We start from the raw sequence: 19,061 nt of genomic DNA on the forward strand, positions 1-19,061 counted from the left end.
ATGAGAACTGACACAATCACGGATTGATCTTCCCAATTAGGAAGGGAAAAGCTTCTTTGTCACTTTCAGTAGAGGTGCTGAAGTATAAGTTTAACCTAGTCTGCCAGGCCCCACCCTTTATTTTACTGTAAGGCGAGGATGAGGTTTTACTGGAATGTTTTAAGTGTTCCAGGTTGCCCCCCCCCCTTTTTTTTTAACTGTAAAAATAGCCTTTGTTAAACACGAGGATGTTAAATGCAGAATGGTCAGATCTTCACATTTAGGGCAAAAATTAAAATTCAGGAGAATATTTGCTCTCTGCCCACCAGTTTGGGAGGTTTGGTTGACCAATAATTAAGATTTCCTCAAATGTTTCTAGTGGTGAGTCTGTAGGATATATAATTCTTTAAAAATAGTTGTGGGGGTGGGGCTGGGTAGCTCAGTGGGTTAAGCTGCCGACTCTTGATTTCTTCTTAGGTCATGATCTTAAGGTCATGAGATGGAGCTCGAGCCCCAAGTTAAGCTCCACACTCAGTAGCGAGTCTGCTGGAAGATTCTTTCCCTTTGTCCCTCCCCCAACTATGAGTGTTCTCATGCACTCTCTAAAATAGATAAATCTTTTAAAAAATAGTATTGTGTGTATGATCATGTTAAATATGTCTCTCATCTGTAAATGTTTTCATTTGCACGTTAGTGGTTTTAACTTTTGAAAACATTTCTATAGTAGACATTAAGCACCTCCATGTTTTTCCATTTTTTTCAGTGATTCTGCAACTTACCCTGATATGGAATCTGATGTACATTCATGGGAATCATTTCTTTCTAAGGTTAAAAAAGAAATTGAAATAGCAAAGGTAAGTTATAAAATATTTTGTAATTCTGTCAAAACCTGTATGATGATTATAGTTCTCAGGAGAGGTTAGTGTCACTGAAACTTTCTTTTTTTGAGCTGTTAAAGGCAATATATATTTTTTATTGTAATTATTAAGAAGAGTGTTTTCTGAAAGTAATGCTATTTCCTTAATTGGCTGTCTTAAATTCTGCCCCTAATTGATAAAATTAGAGAAGTTATATTTGATAAGGCGGTACAGCATTCCAATTAATGAGGTCTTATTTTGAACTTCTTTGCTTCCAAGAAATAATTGTTCTAATACTTTGCATCTCTGTTACATTTCCTGGAAAATTGGTGACCATTTGTAAATATATAATAAGAAAAAAAGTATTAATTAGCAATTGTGATTTTCCCTGGATTTATTAGAAAAACTTAACACTTTTACTTCTACCTACAGTCTCAGTATGAAGAACAAATTCAAGCAATTAAAAATGGCTCTCGACTCAGTGAACTTTCTAAAGTGCAAGTTCCTGAGCTTTCATTTCCTGTCTGTAGCACAGTAAGTCTATCATACCGTCTTTGTTTTTTACTTTTTTCTTTTTGTGTGTATGAAGAAAACAAAGAATAGTAAATCACAGTTTCTTATTTGGCTGGAGTAGATTTTTATTGTTTGTATTCTGGGAGTGGGATGAGCTGGATTAATAAGTTGTCTTTAATGTTTTCATTATTGATGCTTCTGATTAACCTTTAAGCTTTATAATAAGCATTTTTTAAAGATTTTTATTTATTTGAGAGAAAGAGAGCACAAGCAGGGGGAGGGGCAGAGGGAGAGGGAGAACCAGACTCCCTGCTGAGCAGGGAGCCCAATGTGGGGCTGGATCCCAGGACCCTAGGATCGTGACCTGAGCCAAAGGCAGGTGCTTAACCGACTGAGCCACCCAGGCACCCCATAAAAATTCTTTTCTAGGGATCCCTGGGTGGCGCAGAGGTTTAGCGCCTGCCTTTGGCCCAGGGCGCGATCCTGGAGACCCGGGATCGAATCCCACATTGGGCTCCCGGTGCATGGAGCCTGCTTCTCCCTCTGCCTATGTCTCTGTCTCTGCCTCTCTCTCTCTCTCTCTCTCTCTCTCTCTCTCTCTCTCTCTCTCTATCATAAGTAAATAAAAAAAAAATTTCTTTTCTGTAAGTGGAAGATGAGTCTTTCCACATCAGTGTCTGAGGACAGGACTGAAGTAAACACAGGGCTGGTATGTCTGCTTTCTTTTCTGGATGGTGGTGTGTGCTACATGTGAATGAATAATCCAAGAGGAGCAGGTGCCTGTGATTTTAAACCAGCTCTCTCTACAAATACTACCTCAGATATAGTCTTATTCCTAGATACTTGGGAGGCATAAGACCAAAATTAAGATTTGTTTCTTAAAAAAAAAAAAAAAAAAGATTTGTTTCTTGATCAAATACAGAGTAAAAAGTGCTATACCTGAGATATACAAATGTTTTGTTGATATGATCTGTCATATTTTACTGCTAGTTTGAGATATTTGCTGAATCTTTTGAATAGTAGTGATTAGTAGTGATTGCCAAGCCTGGCTTTATATTTTAACATACGCAGCACAGTAAAGAAGAACATTACTTCTACACTGTAGACTTTAAAATATGACTATACGTAGTATCACTTTATTGTATTCTGGGGTACATATTTCTGATTTGGACACAGAGCAGATTGTCAGCCAAAACTAAATTGAAAAGAATTAAGCCCAAAGGAGATCAGGATTGTAAGAATTTAAAGGAGTCCACTCAAGAATTGATTTGAGGTGGGTTTCAGAATATTTTTGGCACAATATTAAAACTTTCTGGTTGTGAAATCGTCTGCTCTAAGGAGACTGTTTTCCTTCGCTCCTGATTTGTGCCTCCTGCTACTGCCAGACCTTTGCCTGGGCTGTTCCCCAGCCTGCAGCACCATCCTCACTCCACATTCTGCCTTTCCCTGAAAGCCCAGTCGAGGCTGCCCACATTCGCCCCGCACTCTGTAACCCTTCACCATGTGCGTTCAGTCTCCTTAATGTGGATGAGTGCAGTCAGGAACCTCATCTTGAAAGTCTGTTTCTACCCAGTACCAGCACAATAAACATGCAAACTTACAGTGGTTTCAGCTGCCAAAAAATGTTTTTAAAACATTAAAAAGTTTGGCCACCTTGAACTGAGTAAAATAATTCTATTGAGATCCAGTTTCTTCTCTCCAAAGAAAAACATTTTTCTCTCCATTGAACTGAGTAACAAGTAGAGTTTTATGTAAAATTAAAGATCACTTATCATTTATAATGTTTCTAAGTTCTTTTTTTAAAGATTTTATTTATTTGTGAGAGAGAATGTGGTGGGGAGGAACAGAGGGAGCAAGAATCACAAGCAAACTCTGCAGTGAATGCAGAGCCTGATTCGGGGCTCTGTCTCACAACTGAGATCATGAACTGAGCTGAAACCAACAGTCAGATGCTCAATCAACTGTCTCACCCAGGCACAGCCCCTTCTTTTTTTTTCTTTTTTTTCTTTTTTAGAGAGAGTGTGCATTCCTAAGTTTTTATGGCAGACATGGAAGGGAAAAAATGTGAGATCTCGTTAGAATATCTGCTATTTTTAGTTGTAGCTTATGTAATTTTATAAGTACACAAAAGGATTTTAATATCCACACGTTGGGAACTATTAGGGTGCCAGAAACTTAAGTAATAAATATCCCTAAAAACCATTAGCTTTGTGTGTCATTTCTCCCTCATTAATTCATTGGGTATTTAGTGGTGATCAAGATTAGATGTGGTCTGTTCCCTCAAAAGGCATATGGGTTTGGGAAAAGACATGTTAAGCCCATAATTATAAGTAAAGTGTGCCAAGGTTTTTCATAGGAGCATAAAATGCTATAGCAGCATAAATTAGGAGACATTAACCTAACCTAGAGGTCTAGGCCTCAGCAGAAGATTCCCTGTTGGAGGTCTCAGTGAATGAGAGATCTGGAATAGGAATTAACCAGGCAACAGGAGGACATGGGTGTATGTATTTGAGAAAGGATGATGGTGTGATATTTGGAGGGTCAGAGTGTTTCAAATGGAAGAAACAGCATATTTGGAGGCTAGAAAAATAGAAAACACTCCTTTCATGGATATGAAAGATGTTCAGTATGGCAGAGGGGGGCTTTGGTGAGAAATATCATAGAAGTACCCAGCGGCCAGAGTGAAGGGAGCCTTATTCTGTAAAAATGTGTTCAGCAGTTTGACTTTTCCTGAGGTCACTAAGAAGCCAATATAGGTTTCACTTAAGGGGATGCCAACAGCTCTGTTCCTGTCGGCTTGCCTGCAGTGTGGAGAAGTGGGAGAGGAGCTCACTGTCGGCAGCCGTGCCTGGATAAGAGCATGGCAGTGGAGCTAGAGGAAGACAGCAGATACGAGAAGATTTAGGATGAACAGTGGAAAGAACTGCTTATGAGATTGGGGGCACAGCATTTGGGGGAGTCGAGACAAACCTGGGTTTCTGTCTGTGAGGTGGGCACCCAAGGAAGAGCAGGATCAAAGACTGAGCCAAGCCTGATTTTGAAGACACTGGGTTTAAGTGGCCTTGTATTTGCAGAAGTTTGGATTTGCAGGTTTGGATCTCAGGAAAACATTCAAAACTAGGATCTTTTAAAAAGTGGACATTATCAGCACCAAGCACACAGTCACTGAGGCAGGAAAGAATGTGCAATATCCTGGGGGAGAGGGTGTAGCAGGGTGTTGAGATTCAACCTCCAACAGCATCCTAAGGAACATCCACATTAAGGCACAGACAAGCATTAAGAACTGCAGGGAGAGCCTGGGAAGGGGCTGCAGAGAGGTAGGAGAGGAGGCCAGCAGTGTGGAGTCCAGAAGAGCTCATTTCAAAGTGAAGATGACCAGCAGTTTTTTAAAAACAAAACTATTTAACTTCTTGTGTTCAAGTTTCCTGTGCACTGGAGCACCCAGATGTTATTATAGCCATACTTAATTGTCAGTCTTTGTCCATAGACGTTGCTCTTAGTGATCCAGCAACTATGGTATATTCTCCCCAGATTCTTCCTACATCACTTCCTGAGTCTTCAGGCCATGAAGATCACAGAGCCTCCATTTCTACAAGTCATGAGGCTGGAAACCAAACAGCAGTTCCTAAGGACTCAAGTCTGGTCTCTGCCAGTGATGGCCCAGTGGGGGCTTCCTCTCCACCATTGACAGGATCGCTCTCCTGTCAGCCCGAAGTCACCCAGCTGCCAGAGTGTAAGAGCACAGGCCAGGAAACTCCGCCAAAACAAAGCCTTGTGGCTGATCAGAAACTACCTGTTCTTCCAGGACGTGCTACCCGCTCAAGCCAGTCTCCAAAAAAGCCGTTCAACAGTATTATTGAGCACCTGTCAGTGGTATTCCCATGTTACAACAGGTATGGACATAAAACGTTTGTGACTCTGTTAAATACTTTATTGAGCCGAGGTCTCCTGAGCAGATAACACTATGGCCAGTTAGGGGCCAAAGTGAAAATGACTCCATAGTTCTACTCAGAAAAGACAGGTGCTACTAAACATAGAGGTGAGCATTTTCAAACCAACTTTGTGATGTGCGTATCTAGATTGAAAACACTGATTACTGGTTATCCACACTTGTCAGAACCCGGGGCAGTTTGCTAAGATTTTGATGAGATCAATAACATGCTCCAGTTCTAGTTGTGGAATCCCTAAATGAACAACAGAACTGCAAAACACTAGTTTCATATTATTTGGGGGAAGAAGTACCACCTACCAAGGAAGACAGCAGCAACCTAGACCTTGCTAGAGAGCACCTCAGATTTGTTGGAGGTGTGAGGTGTGATTTGATAGTGGATCAGGGCTGCAGATGTGCTGGTGTCCGCACCTCAACCACTGACCTCGATCTCCAGGTTGGTCTGTGGGAGTAAGAAGTGCTCCTTATCTCAGCCAAGGAGAGAAGCAGTGAAGGCAGTGTCTCAGGGATACAGCTAGGAAGAGAGGAATCCATATCCCAGAATGACTCTCTGTACTCTGTCCTATGTTATTTCTCTCTTTGATATGGTACTAGTTACAAGTTTTGAAGTTATACTTTTGAAACAAAGTAGTGATGAAATTATGATTGGCCGGAATTAATGTTTTGGTTCTGTTGGTGGAGCCCTGCTTGTTTGAAAATAAGTGTATGCCCAGGGGCATATTTAGCCCTGCCTAACTTTGAGAAACATTTTAAGTTCTCTCCATAGCAGTTCCCATGCCAGTTGTAAATGCTCAAGTTAGAATTACCAAAAGTACCTTAAAATGGTTGGCAATCCTGACTAAATTTGGGAGAGTTTAAACAACCGAATAGCAATGCATCCTAATTTTCTGGAAGTTAAAACATTTGAGATATTAGTGCTTCAAATATCAAATTCCTGCTGATTAATGCTTTAATTCTATCCACTGGTACTTCTGAAACATTCAGGCTTTGAAAACCCCTTGTCAGGTTTTTTTTTAAGGGAGGCAGTCAATAAACCTAGTTTCCCCTTAAGTAGAAAGAGATTTTATTGATTTCAGGTCAGGACCAGTGTTGCCTGATGAGTGATTGAGCATAATGCTACAAGATATCCAGCCTGTAGGAAATCTGGTTTCTAAGTAGAGGTAGATATCCCAAGTGGATCTAGTAGATATACTGTTACTTTGAAATTCTAGTGAAACAAGTATTTAGAAAATAGTATTGGAATTTTCATAACTGCTTGGAATGGTTCTCCTGCTTTTATATATAGTTGCTATTGTTTAAATTTGTGTGTATTTGGTTTGTTTCTTACAGCTGTTGAGTTAATATTGGCACATACTTCTTTCACAGTGGAAAACTTTGACTTTCTCTTGTCATTTATCTCCACTTCTTTTTAGCACTGAGCTTGCTGGTTTTATTAAAAAAGTGCGAAACAAGAACAAAAACTCGCTCTCAGGATTGAGTATTGATGAAATTGTCCAAAGAGTGACAGAACACATTCTAGATGAACAGAAAAAGAAAAAGGTTGGCGTTTCATCCAGATACAATAAAACGGTCCACTTTAAAGGGAGGTGGGTGGGGGGTTGGGGGACTGGGTGAGGGGCACTGAGGGGGGCACTTGACAGGATGAGCACTGGGTGATATGCTGTATGTTGGTAAATGGAACTCCAATAAAATAAAAAAAAAGTGGTTCACTTTATTTACAAAATTTGAGAATTGTAAAAAGCAAAAAACTGCATCCAGCCATAATGTGGAGAGCACTTCAGTAACGACAGAAGATGAGCAAGCTTTTGGGTTACTAAACTTGCTTCCCCTTCTCTTCCTGCATTATCTCTGTAGCCAAATTCAAATTCAGCAAAGGACAAGAGGTTGTCTGAGCCCAGCTCCACTGCTTCTGTGAACAGGGCCTCCCAGGGTCCACCCTCCGTGACTGCTGGACCGTCGCCCAAAACCAAGGGACAAAAGATAGAAGATGCCTCTGTGAGTGTTGTATGTGTGACGGTGGAGTCAGTTTTGTTTTTTTAATGAAGAAGAAAGAGACAAAATAGTTAATCCATGATTTAGATTCTTTTCATTTCTAGACCTAATTTATTTGATCTTAAAATGAGAAACCAGGGGCCCCTGGCTGGCTCAGGCTGTGGACTATGCAACTCATGACCTTGTAGTTGTGAGTTTGAGCCGCATGTTGGGTGTGGAGCCTACTTAAAAAACTAATTAGGGGCACCTGGGTGCTCAGCAAGGAGTCTGCTTGAGATTCTCTCTCCCTCTCCTGCCCCACCCCGACTTGTGCTCTCTCAATCTTTCTCAAATAAATAAATAATCAATCTTTTTTAAAAATTAGAGACCAAATTTAGATCTACTTGAGTGTCCATTTGAATAGTCAGGTCACCTCTGCTTTTGTGGGTGCCTGTGACCCCTGTTGGGAGAAACCCCTGCACTAGGGAGACTGGGAGAGCTCTGGCCACACTACGGGAACTGGGCCTGCAAACAGTCAAATACAACTTAATTTTTTTAATATCAAGTGTGATTATTTTGAATAGTTAGGGAAAATGATTTTTGGATCATTTTATTCCATATGTCACCACGGGCTTTGGAATCACACAGACGTGGTTCTGTCACTTAGTAACACTGTGAACTCAGATCATAACTGCTTGTTCAGGTTGTTGTCTGAATGAAGTGCTAGAATAGAATGATCAGGTCAAGCTCTGTGTTCAGGAAAGTCTGGTGGTTTCCCTGCCCTCTCGCCTTGAGGGTCTGGAAGAGGTGTGTGGGGGGGTGGACACTAGAATGGGCTAATATTGCCTTTAATTTGATATATGGATTTAAAATGTTTTTTGTTCTATTAAGAATGTTAGGTTTACATAGATCTTTTTGATAAAATACTATGGTATTTTTTTTATCTCACTTGATAAGGCATTATAATGGTCTTTATTTTATAATGAAGAAACTGAGGCACAGATGATTCATTAGAGCTTGCCAGCATTCCTTTATTTGATCTGGGTATATGGCATGTAATTCCTCAATCCTCACCACACAGGCCCAGCCGATGCTCAGGACTGTGTAGTAGGAACCAAATATGGTTGAAAGAGGCTGTCACCTGTGTGGCTCAGGGCCTCAGGCTCCAGTTTGAATTCTGATGTAATGCATTTTTTTCTCTTTTGTCCAACTATGGTATCAGAGTTTAGATTAAATGAAAATTAGAAGTTTCTGGCCCCATAGTAGTCAGTGATGGATGATTTACAGAGTACTAGTTTGCTGACTTAACTAAGGCTTAGTAAATCTTTGTGTAAACTTATGTTTTCATTCCTCCTGTACATTTTCACTTTTCACTGTTTTTTGGAGATTTTCCAAACCATATACATTCAGTTTCCAGAGCATCTAACTCCAATGAGAGAGCATATGAGCTTGCGGAACGTTCCTGCAAAGCCTGTCTGGGTTTGCCTCTCTTTCCGCAGGCTCCTGACTGGCCACGCATGCTGTGTGATCCACCAACCAGGCTGAATTCTCAGAACATCCTCACTGACCACCTCACCCCAAGATAGACTGCAGTTACCTTCAGCAGGGGGAGATTACTTTCTCTTCAGTTTTTGTTGATAATAAAAAAGTTGTAAAGCTGACTTATAAGAAAAATATGTATTCAAATTGGGACTTAATTTGATAATTATAGGTAGTTTTTTAAAAAATAAAAGTAGTTTGCTTTATCTTTTCAAATTACAAAAGCAGTATGTGTTCATAGTAGGAAATACAAATAAAAAGCCTTTGAAGAACCCCAGAGACCCACCCCCTAATAAGGTAACCAGTATTATGATATTGGTGTATATTTTTCTTAAATTCTTTTATATGTGTGTGTATATGTGAATTTAGTTAAAATTGTGTCCTTTTTTTCCACTTAGAAATGTATGTACCTTCTTTTCATGCTAGGAAATAAGTTAACTGTTGGTATTTCAAGCCAAACTTAGTTCTGAGCTTTGCAGTGGCCTTCACCTGCCCTTCCCTGGGACTGACACTCCCATTGCTCCCCTGACCCTCCCATCAGGGGCCACAGAGTGGAGCTAGAACGCCTCATCCTACTGCATCTACTGCATCAGGGCCAGGGGAGACAGAAAACCCCATTCAGCAGTTCAGGGTCTTCAGAGCCTTTAGGCACTGTCTCCATCTGCATCCCTGACCTTAATCCCACAGCCAGGGCTGCTTTCATTCACTCGCCTGACAGTTTATGAAGAATCCTGTTGGGGCCAGGTTCCTTGCAGTTGCTAAGGATATAGATGAACAGGGCTCCTTCCTTGCCTTCAGGGTGCTCAGAGTTTGTTGGGGAGGAGGAGTGGGAAATAATGGTGCAGTGTGTGTGTGTAGGTGCTGTAAGCTGTAGGGGGAACTTGTGCCTGGTGTCCTGGGTGGCATGGTGGCTCTGCTTTCACAGAAAGTGCTGTCTGTGCTCACCAGACTGTGTGCTGCTTGAGCCGGAAACTCCCATTCAGCTCTGTGCCCTCGCGCCCTGCACAATCCCTGACCACGGATGTTTGCTGAATGAGCCATCAGTTTGTTTTGTTTTGATTTGCACATGTAATCCACATTCATAGAAACTTTAGAAAATAGCAAATAAAATAATTAAATCTCTCTTAACTGAAAGTAACTGCTATTCACATTTTATGTTTTTCCAGGCTCTTTACTAGGTTTCTCTCTCTACACGCATTCTCTTTATTTAAAAAAAAAAAATGAATTCCATGATTGTGATACATACTGTTTTGTAATCTGCTTTTATTCATTTTTTTTAAATAATTGATTAACATGTATTTTTTTAAATTTTTTTTATTTATTTATTTTTAATTTTTATTTTATTTTATTTATTTATGATAGGCACACAGTGAGAGAGAGAGAGGCAGAGACATAGGCAGAGGGAGAAGCAGGCTCCATGCACCGGGAGCCCAATGTGGGATTCGATCCCGGGTCTCCAGGATCGCGCCCTGGGCCAAAGGCAGGCGCCAAACCGCTGCGCCACCCAGGGATCCCAATCTGCTTTTATTCAGAGGTTGTTGCCACCAGCTTTTGTGGACTTCCACCACGATTTCAGTCAGCCCCACTTCCGTGGTGTGGATGTGTCATAATTTATGTTTCTGTCCCCAACTGTTAGGTAATTAGATAAAGGATTAATTTATAATAATTCATACCGTAGTTTAGGTATGGGATGGGATAAATAGAAATTTGTAATAATTTCCCGGGAACCTATTAACCATATAAAACAGGGTTTTTTTCTGTGAGTAAATTAGAACTTTAAAAGTATATTTTTTCTTTCGTATGTTTATAGTTTTTCTTAAGAAATGCTATTCAAGGGATCCCTGGGTGGCGCAGCGGTTTGGCGCCTGCCTTTGGCCCAGGGCGCGATCCTGGAGACCCTGGATCGAATCCCACATCGGGCTCCCGGTGCATGGAGCCTGCTTCTCACTCTGCCTGTGTCTCTGCCTCTCTCTCTCTCTCTGTGACTATCATAAATAAAAATTAAAAAAAAAAAAAAAAAAGAAATGCTATTCAAAAATAAGTTGTTCTCGCAGCCTGCTTAGTTATAATTGGGAGTAATTTGCCACTTTAATGACAAAGTGTTTAAAGGCCACTTGTAGAAGAGCTCCTGTGGCAAAGAGGAATGTAGCTCTTTATTAATTGAGATACGTTTCTTCCCACAGGCATCGGGTGCAGCTTCCTGTGAACTGTGCCATGAGATATTCAAATCCAAAAACGTGCGTGTACTAAAATGTGGGCACAAGTTTCACAAAGGGGTAAGAATTCTCTTTGGCCATCCTCATATGAAGTATTTTGAAATTAAAAGGGACTTTTTTTCATAGGCATCAATACTTCTTGTGTTTTCAAAGCATTTTCCTTATAAGCCTTCTTGTGCCAGTGTTCATTGTCTCCCTTTCCAAAGATTGCTGCTGTGGAAAGGGGGAGAAGCCTCTAGGCTCTGGGTTTGCAGCTCTGCACACTGGCCTTTCCATCCATCACATCATGGGTAGAGGAACATAACCCTAGTCGGCTCCATCAACTGTGTTGGTGCTGAAATTCAAAACAGTATTTGTTTCTTAAAAGGTAATTTCTTACATGGCTGAATAGATGCACAATACAACATTTTGTCAATTTAGTGCAGTATATAAAGTAAGTTTAACATTTTAGAGTAGGAAAGCTAAACCTATCTGGGTCCATTGTGCCTTATCCTGGGAGATCTGGGTTTGTACCCTTTCCAAGATCTGTGGGTGAATATTTTGGGTGCTGTGGGCATTCATTCTACACCCCTGCTTCTTGTTGGAATAGATCAAGTCTCTGCCATGTCAGTTTATTAATCCCTTGATAAGGGGAATAAATATAATATACTTAACTAGGAGAAGTCAAGACAGCTTGCAGTCTCTTGCATGGCCTGTCTCCTGCGGGTATAGAGCTGTTGTGCCTGGGCTCTCAGACTAACACAACACCCAGCTCTGTAGCAGCAGCAGGCCACCCATGTGCAACTTAGGACCACAGTGGGTAGGCAGGCTCCAGTCAAGGCTCTGGTGTGCAGGCTGGTGGGATGTACAAGAACCAAGACCAGGATGAGACAAGATTGGTTAAAAATTGAGTGAATCCCAGGACCAAGGAAATGCTGACCCCTGGAATGAAATGCCAAGACTGAAGTTGGAGTGTAGGGAAAGTGGAGGGGCAAAGCTGTCCCCCCTAAGATGAGGTCAGAGGCCCAGAGTTCTTGGGTCACATTCTGAGGTGAGATGATTTATTCCTAGGGCTTGGGGCACACTCCTAGCTTGAGTAACCTTCAGTGTTCCTGAGTGTTGGGCAGCTTCAGGCCCCACCAGACTTGGAGGTGATGTCTATTGAGCAGCACAGGAGAGCGAAGGCTCCACGTGATCCTGAAGAGACTAACTGGTTTCATTTTCTCATTTTCAGTGCTTTAAGCAGTGGCTGAAGGGGCAGAGCACTTGCCCGGCCTGCCTCGAATAGGATCTCCTGTAAGAAGAGTAGTGGCACCTTCTGGAAGAGGCCAGCCTGCTTTTCTAGGTAGTCACAGGTTCACTGAAGAGTAATTTACTGGTTTGTTGGATTGGAAGAATAACAATTATATTACTTCTGGTATAAAAGGCAAACATTTGAAGATTCTTTGCACTGTGTGTCACAGCGCTAATAAATGGAGATCTTTAATACAGTTGATAGTAATTTCCCTGCTCTTATTAAACACTTTTGATAATAGCAAATAGTGGCTAATAAAATTATGTGTAACCACATCCCTAAATTGTTGAGGCTGCTTACAGAGATGCTTTCTGAAATGGAAGGCTTCTTTTGAAAGTATTGTGAGCACCTCAAAGCAGTACTTCAATTGTAAGTATTCTGATCTCTTACAGTGCCCCAGGTTAAAATTTTTACAAGTCAGTATTCCTTAAAATATGCCTACATTTTTCTTCAAAGATTCTGCATTTAAATGGGTTTAAGCAAACACATTTTAATAATCTGTACTAAAGGGTAACATACTGACTGATGTAAACCAAAAGATTCAAATCTCCTTTTTAGCAAATACCATGTGATTTTTGCTTTTTCATTTCATTGTTTTATTCCCCCCAATAGATTTATAGAGAGCTTATTTTTTATCACCTAAAGATATTATTTGATTTTTGAAAATCAATTACAAATACTTTATTAGTGTCAGCCAAGACCTTTTTTTGCCTTGAAAACTGAGGCTACATATTCATCACCCGAATCCTACATTTGGAATTTTTTCTTTGAATATCATACTCTTATTAGGAGCATTTGTCCTCTTCATGAGAGATGACTAATGTTGGGGTGTCTCTAACACATAGTGGGCACCGTAGGGAAACATTCACCATCATTCCCCTCCCTATCCTGACACCAGGAAGAGGCACTTGTGTAATTAGACAATCTTGAGGTGTCCTTGTTTCACTGGTTCCGTGTTTGACATTTGTGTGAAGTAATGCATGCACTCTTGTACTGTGGTGTGAGAACAAAACTTTAACTGCATTAGAATCTGTTAAAATATTAGATATCTTTAGTGACTTGTAGACCGTGGCAAATATAGAAACATGAATTCTGGACACATTCCATAGTCTCTCAGACATCAAAAAATGTTTTTCATCGTGTTCTTTGTTCCCCTGGAAGTTCACAGTCCCAAGTTCGTGATGAGTTAATTTGGTTGCCTTCCTCAGCCTTGGTTCCTTGTGAATTTTGATGTCTTAGTGACTTAGTCCATAGGATGCTCACTCTGTATTTTGAAGCAGATTCTCCTTGCAGGTCCCTGAAACATTGTCTACTGTTCATAATAACTGAGAACTGTAGGTAGGAAGATATGTAGGGACCAGCTTGTAGCAGCAGGTACAAAGGAAAAGAGCAGCTGGAGAGTGAGAAAATGTGTTTTGTGCATCAAATACTTGTGAACATGCCTTACACATGTCCTGGTGTAAGTTTCAAAATAAAGAGCATTCTAAAATAGTTTACCGTTGTGCTTGTCCATTTTTCTCAAGTAAATTTTAAAAAGGATTCTACTAGAAAAGTCAAGACACATATTTTATCTTCATTTGGAAAAGAAGAGCCATGATTTGTCCAAAGAATTGTAGGATTCTAACCAAAAATCTTGGGAAATTTTAGAGCCTGGATCAAAACATCCCTTTGTGCCTAAATAAAGGTTGCTAAATTCAAGTTCATATGCTTAGCTATTTAATTTATGAATAGAAAGTTTATACACAGATTATAGTTTACTATTTTAGCTAATGTAAGATTTGGCTAATTAGCTCATGTGAATACATAGAAGAATGTTGAAGTTAATCAAATTACAATCCTCAGTATCTGTTTTCCTTTGAGGCACTTGTGGATTCTGTGGACAACTGAGGCTGAGCAGTAGGGTTTCTCTTCTTGAGAATCTTCTGGTGAGTTCTGCGATGATTGAAGAAAGCCAATATTATCAGCGTATTTTTTTTTTAATGATAGTCACAGAGAGAGAGAGAGAGAGAGAGAGAGAGGCAGAGACATAGGCAGAGGGAGAAGCAGGCTCCATGCACCGGGAGCCTGACGTGGGACTCGATCCCGAGTCTCCAGGATCGCGCCCTGGGCCAAAGGCAGGCGCTAAACCGCTGCGCCACCCAGGGATCCCTCAGCGTATGTTTTTAATCTGATAGCATTTAATTCAAAACATGTATAACTAAAACAATATTCTAGGAGTTTATTTTCTCTGCTGAGCAGCTTAGTCTATAATGGATCATCCAATATAAATTTGAAATGGTACCCTGGGGGATCCCTGGGTGGCGCAGCGGTTTAGCGCCTGCCTTTGGCCCAGGGCGCGATCCTGGAGACCCGGGATCGAATCCCACGTTGGGCTCCCGGTGCATGGAGCCTGCTTCTCTCTCTGCCTGTGTCTCTGCCTCTCTCTCTCTCACTGTGTGCCTATCATAAATTTAAAAAAAAAATTATGAAATGGTACCCTGGCAATGCAAAATGTTATTACATTTTTAAGGTAAATTCTAAGACTGTATAGTGGAGGCAGGTGGGCAAAGTGTTCACACCAAAGCCCAGAGACATTGAAACTCAGGCGGTTTTTAAATCGGTTGGCCCTCTCGGAAGACCTGGATTAAAGAAACAGGCAGAAGAGACAGTAGCCAAGGTAGAAACTCTCCTCTTACCACAAGAGGTACTTGTGATGAGGCTGATGAAAGGCAGACAGTAAAGTCTATCAGTACAAGGACCAAACATATCTCTAATAATGATCCTTCATGAAAGAAATAGGAAATGCATATAGGTGTTCTAAATCTTAAAAACTGTATTAAAAGAATAATTGTAGAAACAGTTGATCAGTCAAATCCCTTTTTTATTTTCTCCTCTCCACTCTGCCAAGGATCTGAGAAGAGCGGTTGGTCTGCCTTCATATAGCCATATACCTGAAGTGCTTTGCTGAGAAGGACGGGATGGGCAAGGTCTGGAAACCAGTGAAAATGAATGTGTATTGAGTACATACGACGTGCTGGGCACTGGGCTAGATGTTTTGATACAGCAATAAACAAGAAATCAAGACTTTGAAACTGAATAGACAATATATGGTATGATTCCTGCTGTTAAGGGCTTTGAAGAAGTAGGTATATAGACTAATAGTAATATTAATAATCTCATAAAGTGTTTAGCCTAGTGCCTAACATAAATCCTTGATAAAAGGAAAGTAGTAACTAAGATTAGAGCCTGAAGGGGCATCCAAGTGGCTCAGTTGGTTGAGCTTCTACCTTTGGCTCAGGTCATGATCTCAGGGTCCTATGATCAAGCCCCATATTGGGCTTCCTGCTCAGCTGGAAGTTTGCTTCTTCCTCTCCCTCTGCTTCCCCTCCTTGTTCTCTCTCGTGCATGCTCTCTCAAATACAGTCATTTTTTAAAAAAGAGATTAGGGCTTGGAAATTATACAGAGAATTTTGTGGTCCTATGTAAGAAGGGCTTTGTTAGATTAGGAAGTAGAATTTCTAGTGTAGTCCAGACTCTGGAATGTGATCAAGTGGATAAAAGAACAGAAGAAAACCAAATCACCTCAAAGTCATTTGAAAAATACAGCTTTGTTCCTGAAATCTCTCTAAGATGACTTTGGATAATGTCGTGATACAGCAAAGGAAAGTTCAACCTGTGGCTTTCACCACAGATTACCTGGACAAGCAGTTTTGAGGCAGCCTTTCCAGTCAGTTGAGATTGAGGGCCAGAGCTGTAGGGCTGGCTCACTTAGGGTATTTGTGCTGTAGCATAGGAGGGGTCAAGGTGAGGCTAATTCGAAGGTGTGTGATCTTGACTCCCTGGTTTGGGGTGAGAACTGTGCTCATTCATGCTCTCATTGCCTCTAGGTCATACTGTCTCTCCTTATTTCCCCTTCAAGAGTGAAAGAAAAGGGCACCTGGAAGTACCTGACTCAATTTCAGCTCAGGTCATGATCTCAGAGTCATGAGATAGACTCCACAACAGGCTCCACGCTGGGCTTGGAGCCTGCTTAAGATACTCTCTCCTACTCTCCCTCTGACCCCCCAACCCACATGTGTCCATGCTTGCTCTAAAAAAAAGAAAAGGGAAAAACGTAAAATATTATTTTGCAAAAATGTAGAAATTAGCACTTGGAAACTGGAAAATCCTAATGAAACAACCATCAATAATCAGAAAAGGTAATTTTGGATATACATATGGAAAAAAGTGAACCTTGATATCACACCATACATAAATATGAACTCCAAATGGATCATGATCCTAAGCATGGAAAGTAAAATAGTAATAAAGTTTCTGAAGGAAACAGATGATCTTTCTGGCCTTGGACTAGGCAAAGATTTATTAGGACACAAAAAAACACCATGAGGGTAAAAATATGAAAAATTGGATGTCATTACAGTTAACTCATTATCGAATTACCCTTGAGAGAAAAGTCAAGCCATAAAGTGGAAAAAATTCAAAAGACCCCGACATACAAATGTTACATATCAATAAAAAAGACAATATTATTAAAAATGAGCAAATAGGGATCCCTGGGTGGCGCAGCGGTTTGGCGCCTGCCTTTGGCCCAGGGCGCGATCCTGGAGACCCGGGATCGAATCCCACATTGGGCTCCTGGTGCATGGAGCCTGCTTCTCCCTCTGCCTATGTCTCTGCCTCTCTCTCTCTCTCTCTGTGTGTGTAACTATCATAAATAAATAAAAATTTTTAAAAAAATGAGCAAATAATGTGGCCTTTTCACAAATATCCAGATGGTTAATAAGCATTTTAATAGCCAAATTTTTTCAATATCCATCACCAGAGAAGTGTAAAAATTGGAATGAAATACTGCTAGATACCCACCAGGATGGCTAAAATGAAGAGGACTGACACTACAAAATGTTAGCGAAGACAAGCTACTGGAACTCTCCCAGGCCGCAGTTGGGAGTGTAAATTGGCACGCCCTCAATAACCATATTTACTAAAGCTAGCACTATAGTACTCATGGACACAATTCCACTCCCACACATACGCTTAACAGAAATGCATGCAATAGTACGAGTATTTTTATACTGTCTTTGTTCATAATAGCCTCAAACCAGAAACAACCCAGAAATGGACAAATTGTGGTCTATCTATACAATGTTACATCTTAGAAATGAAGGAATTAGCACTATACACAACACTGATGACTCAGGATACTGAATAAAGGGGCACCTGGGTGGCTCAGTGGTTGAGCGTTTACCTTTGGCTCAGATCGTGATCCCGGGGTCCTGGGATTGAGTCCCACGTCGGGCTTCCCGCAGGAAGCCTGCTTCTCTCTCTGCCTCTTTCTATGTGTCTCACATGAATAAATAAATAAAATATTTAAAAAAAAAATACTGGGCAAAAGCAGCCAAAACAGAATTCCATATATGTGAATTTCAAGAACAAGAAACCAAAGTGGGAGAGGTCAGGGTCACTGACCTCTGGGGTGTTGCTGCCGACAGGGAAGGGGCTTGTCCACCTGGTTCTAGAAATGGGTATCTTCCGCTGAGTTACTCTTAACCTGAATAGATCATTTGGAAAATTCATGGAGTGGTATGTTTAAAATTGTGCCCTTTTCTGTAGTTCTTTTCAATAAAACTAAACGAGTGCAAGAAAAACAAGATAATCAGCCTGGGCCCAGGAGGCCTAGTGATTACTCTGGTCTCTGGGCAGAGCTCCTGGAATGGCTCATCACACACGTGTACCCATGGCCCTCATTACTGTTAGACTAAATTCCCACCGGAGGCCTGGGGCTGATCTACATGCCCCACCACAAAACAACTCCCTTCTTGGGTTGCCGGCTCCTGCCACCTCCCAGCTACGACCACAGCCAGCCAGCAGTTCTTCAGGAAGCTGCTCTGCAGGATAGTAAAGAATGTGAGCCTGATTCCAAGTTTGTAACTGCTGTTGAATCAAGAGAAGAAGCCAAAGAGCACACCTTGATAGGAAGGTAGTGCAAGTTGTCTTGGAGTTGCCCGGTACTGGCAAGTGAGACCATTCTCTTTGCAAGGACCAGTTTTGCCATCTTCCTTGGCCTGCGGGAGGTCTGGGACGCTGGTGGCCCAGGTAGCAAGCACCAGTTGTAAATTTTCGGGAATTTTTGTGAGCTGGCTATTCAGCACAACTGTTGAAAATTGTATAGACTTCCCATTAAATTATATAAAAAGCAAAGGTAATTCCTGATTGCTCTAAGTTTATGCTTTTGGGGTTACTGATGAATGTAGAATTTGTATAGTGCAAATATGTATAGTGGGATCCTATGCATCTCTTCCCAACTCTGTTCAATGCTGGGAGTATTTACACCATAGAAATTGGTAAATGCTACATGTCAAGAATTCCCCTCCCTGCTGCCCTCCACCCTAAGAAACAGCTGGTCTGATGGCGCCAAAGGTGCCCTTTATGTCTTTCTCATTTCACATTTGACACGGTGATTGGGGGTTTTAATACCTCAGCCCTTTGAGATGATTTCTGCTGAGTGAGCTCCTTCCCACTGCTCTGTGTGGTGAGCTCCTCACTCTCACTGCCATCCCGGGAAGAAGATTGCTCGCCACAGTGCCGCCACTGCAACACACAGGCCCGGAGACAGAGGCCAGAGTCTGTGCTGGAGTCGCCCCTGCCCCTTCTCAGCACCTCCCAGCAGCCACTGTTCCCGTCACACCTGGCCCTGCTGTGGGTCCTCTACAGAGAAAACCCAGGAAGCTACCCTTCTGCCTCTGCTGAGGCCCTGTCTCAGGAGCTTACAGGTAAATCCTCAGCAG

At 41.4% G+C, this 19,061-nt stretch overlaps 1 protein-coding gene across 8 annotated transcripts in view; it reads left to right on the top strand.

The window, feature by feature from the left end:
* The window catches only part of TTC3 (tetratricopeptide repeat domain 3), a 118,038-nt gene extending 104,250 nt beyond the window's left edge, over positions 1 to 13,788 (top strand). For all 8 annotated transcript variants that reach the window (XM_055313574.1, XM_055313573.1, XM_055313578.1 and 5 more), the window contains 7 exons: positions 743 to 833; positions 1,269 to 1,370; positions 4,881 to 5,242; positions 6,711 to 6,837; positions 7,153 to 7,293; positions 10,992 to 11,084; positions 12,238 to 13,788. In XM_055313574.1, coding sequence (XP_055169549.1) covers positions 743 to 833; positions 1,269 to 1,370; positions 4,881 to 5,242; positions 6,711 to 6,837; positions 7,153 to 7,293; positions 10,992 to 11,084; positions 12,238 to 12,291 — 970 coding nt within the window. In that variant the 3' untranslated portion in view covers positions 12,292 to 13,788. The remainder of the gene's footprint in view (positions 1 to 742; positions 834 to 1,268; positions 1,371 to 4,880; positions 5,243 to 6,710; positions 6,838 to 7,152; positions 7,294 to 10,991; positions 11,085 to 12,237) is intronic.
* Positions 13,789 to 19,061: the final 5,273 nt, after the last annotated feature.

This window comes from Nyctereutes procyonoides, unplaced genomic scaffold (genome assembly GCF_905146905.1).
Source record: "Nyctereutes procyonoides isolate TBG_1078 unplaced genomic scaffold, NYPRO_anot_genome, whole genome shotgun sequence".
NCBI lineage: Eukaryota > Metazoa > Chordata > Mammalia > Carnivora > Canidae > Nyctereutes > Nyctereutes procyonoides.